The following is a 2,572-nucleotide window of genomic DNA, read 5'->3' on the forward strand; positions in this document are numbered from 1 at the left end:
CGGAATCTACGAGCAGTTTCTTGTCGTTTCAGTCTTGTGTGTAGATGTGTAGAGGACACAATACGGGAGGAATTTGATGTTATGAGTTCCAAAGGTCAATTCCGGATGTCCAAATAGGTCTGATTATCATAGTGTATACGAATTTTTGTAGTAAATCGTTCGTCAAGGTATTGTAGGAATCAGATTCTACGAGCAGTTTCAGTCTACTATTGGGATTCCAAGTAAGTATCTTGTCAAGAGTGGAGTCCTAAGTAGCGAATCTGTTCAACAGGCTTTTGTAGCATATTAAAAAAAAAAGAGTAGGGCAGGAGAGTTGAGGCTTACGACGGAGAGTAAAGGAAGCATTTAAGTGAAAAATGAGAGAGGGCAATGACAGGACAAGCTCTTTTCGAAAAGCAAAATATTAATACTCATGAACTGATGGCCAATATTTATGACAGAGCTTCGATGGGAGGAGTCCTGATTAGAAATTCTTGCCTGCGAACGAAAACCCGAACAGATAAACCCGCCTTCTTATCGAAAAGAGAGAGTATTCTAGCTGAAGTATGCTGAAGAAAGAAGGAAGTTTCGAGTTAGATCATCGTGGAGGACACATCTGAATGGACCTACGAGGGACTTAGTCTTCTGAAGAGATGGTCCTAGAATATTAACTCACAGATGAAAGTGGCCGCAACACAACCTGCACTCAGAGATGGGCAAAAATTAGCAATCTCTGAAACTAATATGTTTGCGAAAGCCCAGTAAAACATATTCAAGGTCAGCTCAAAATGCTGCCATCTGGTAGGAGAAAAAAGGAGTAGCTTAGAACACAGGCTACCTAGGGTAACTACATTTTAGTGGTAGTCAGCTATCACTCAGGATGAGCGAATAGTTTGATCACCACCGCCAGGAAGGGGACGAAATCAGGATGAGGGAACTAAAGAACCCAGCACAAGAACAAGTCCCACTATAAATCAACATCAAGTAATTATAATCTAATTCATTAATGTAATCAATAATCAAAATCAATAACACAATAATACAAATTGTAATCATCTTTGGCAAACATAATCAATTGTCGATAATCATCCACGAATAGAGGCATTTTATTTTGTTCATCATAGTTATAATTTATTCCTAATACAATCCACTTCATTATTCAAAACAGTTATACCAGAATATAAAAATTAATTTGGGTAATATCCTCCAACTTTTACTCCGGGGAATACCTGAATTAAAAAAAATTACAGAGTTATTTTATTTTCACTTATATTTATATATATTTATCCCTACCTTAATTTACCTTTTGCACTTTATCATATTATGTTGAAATATGTTTAGTTGTTTTTTGTACCTTTTTAGCCCTGATGATGCTCAACAAAGTGGGGCGAAACGTCGGAAAATAAATAGTAGTTAAATATTTCTGTTTCTCTTTTGACCGCAACCCTGACAATCTCCATAATTTATGGGTAGTATATTTATTTATTTAATACTGGCCGGCTGTTTTGGCAAGTTCATTTTTGAACCCTCCACTCTCTCTCAATCCCCACTTGATCTCTCATATATATTTTGTTTTTCTAATGAATCCTAATGGTCTTAACAGGAAGCTCTAAGTGAACTAGTTCTGGTGAACTACAACCAAGAGAGGTCGACATCCTTTGAATAAACTGACCTGGAAAAGCGAAAGGGCTAAGAGTAGAAGGAAAATGGCAGAGAAAGCGCCATAACAGAAGAAAACTAATTTCTCCCTGAGATAGTGAGTAAAAGGATTTATTAATGATTTAGAATAGAAAGGATAATCCTTTGTGCCAGGACCAGGTTGCCATTGTGCAGCATAACAAAGGACAGCGAATGATGTCCTCCCAGTCATCGATCGCTGCAGGTGAATGCTTCCAGTACTATATTGCATCATGCAACGTCATAGAGCTCAGCTGTGGGCTATACGACATGTGACATTACTCTATCAATTGTCATATTAATTATTAATCTAACTAAAAAATATTAAGAGAGGATAATGATAAGTTTCTACCTCAGATATTTCTAACATTTTATTTCATAAAGAAGTAATGTATATATATATATATAAGTTATAAACAGAGCATAAGTATTATGAGTCTTAATACCTAAACTCCCCATGTAAACAAGCCAGAATGTATATATAGAGGATTACAGAGCAGAATAAATCAGTATCTTAGTGAAGCTTGTGTGTCTCTTTCAGTGCCCTATTTTCCTTTTTTTTAACTCTAGCGTTCTGGCTCATCATAACTGGTGCCGAAACCCGGGATTTCAAACCGTGTAGTACAACGCTAGTAAGGAATTGTTTTTTTTTTTCCTTTCGCTCGTGCATAAGTTCTTTGTTTTAGCGGAGCTGAAATTTTATGGAAAAGAATAACATAGTAAGAGCAGCGGTTCTGAAAGTACCAGGAAACTCTCAAGCAGCAGCAATGACGGAATCGCAAGGGCAGGGACTCCCGCCGCTACCAACAACGACCTTGGCGTCAGCACATGCGACCACCTTGGAATGGATCAAGGTTCGCACGGGGACAGCGCAGGAATTGAGGAGTGCTGTGTCGGACCTAGAGAAATTCACCGG

General features: G+C 37.9%; 1 protein-coding gene across 1 annotated transcript; it reads left to right on the plus strand.

Annotated features, from left to right (window-relative positions):
* Positions 1-2,091: 2,091 nt before the first annotated feature.
* LOC136796569 (uncharacterized) lies at positions 2,092-2,572 on the plus strand (the record flags this gene model as incomplete). Its single annotated transcript, XM_067050628.1, is given in 1 exon segment — positions 2,092-2,572. A coding segment is annotated over 1 exon segment (215 nt), but the record flags the coding sequence as incomplete, so codon positions are not given.

The sequence above is a fragment of the Halyomorpha halys genome, unplaced genomic scaffold (genome assembly GCF_000696795.3).
Source record: "Halyomorpha halys isolate HHAL.00 unplaced genomic scaffold, Hhal_1.1 Scaffold581.1, whole genome shotgun sequence".
Taxonomy (NCBI): domain Eukaryota; kingdom Metazoa; phylum Arthropoda; class Insecta; order Hemiptera; family Pentatomidae; genus Halyomorpha; species Halyomorpha halys.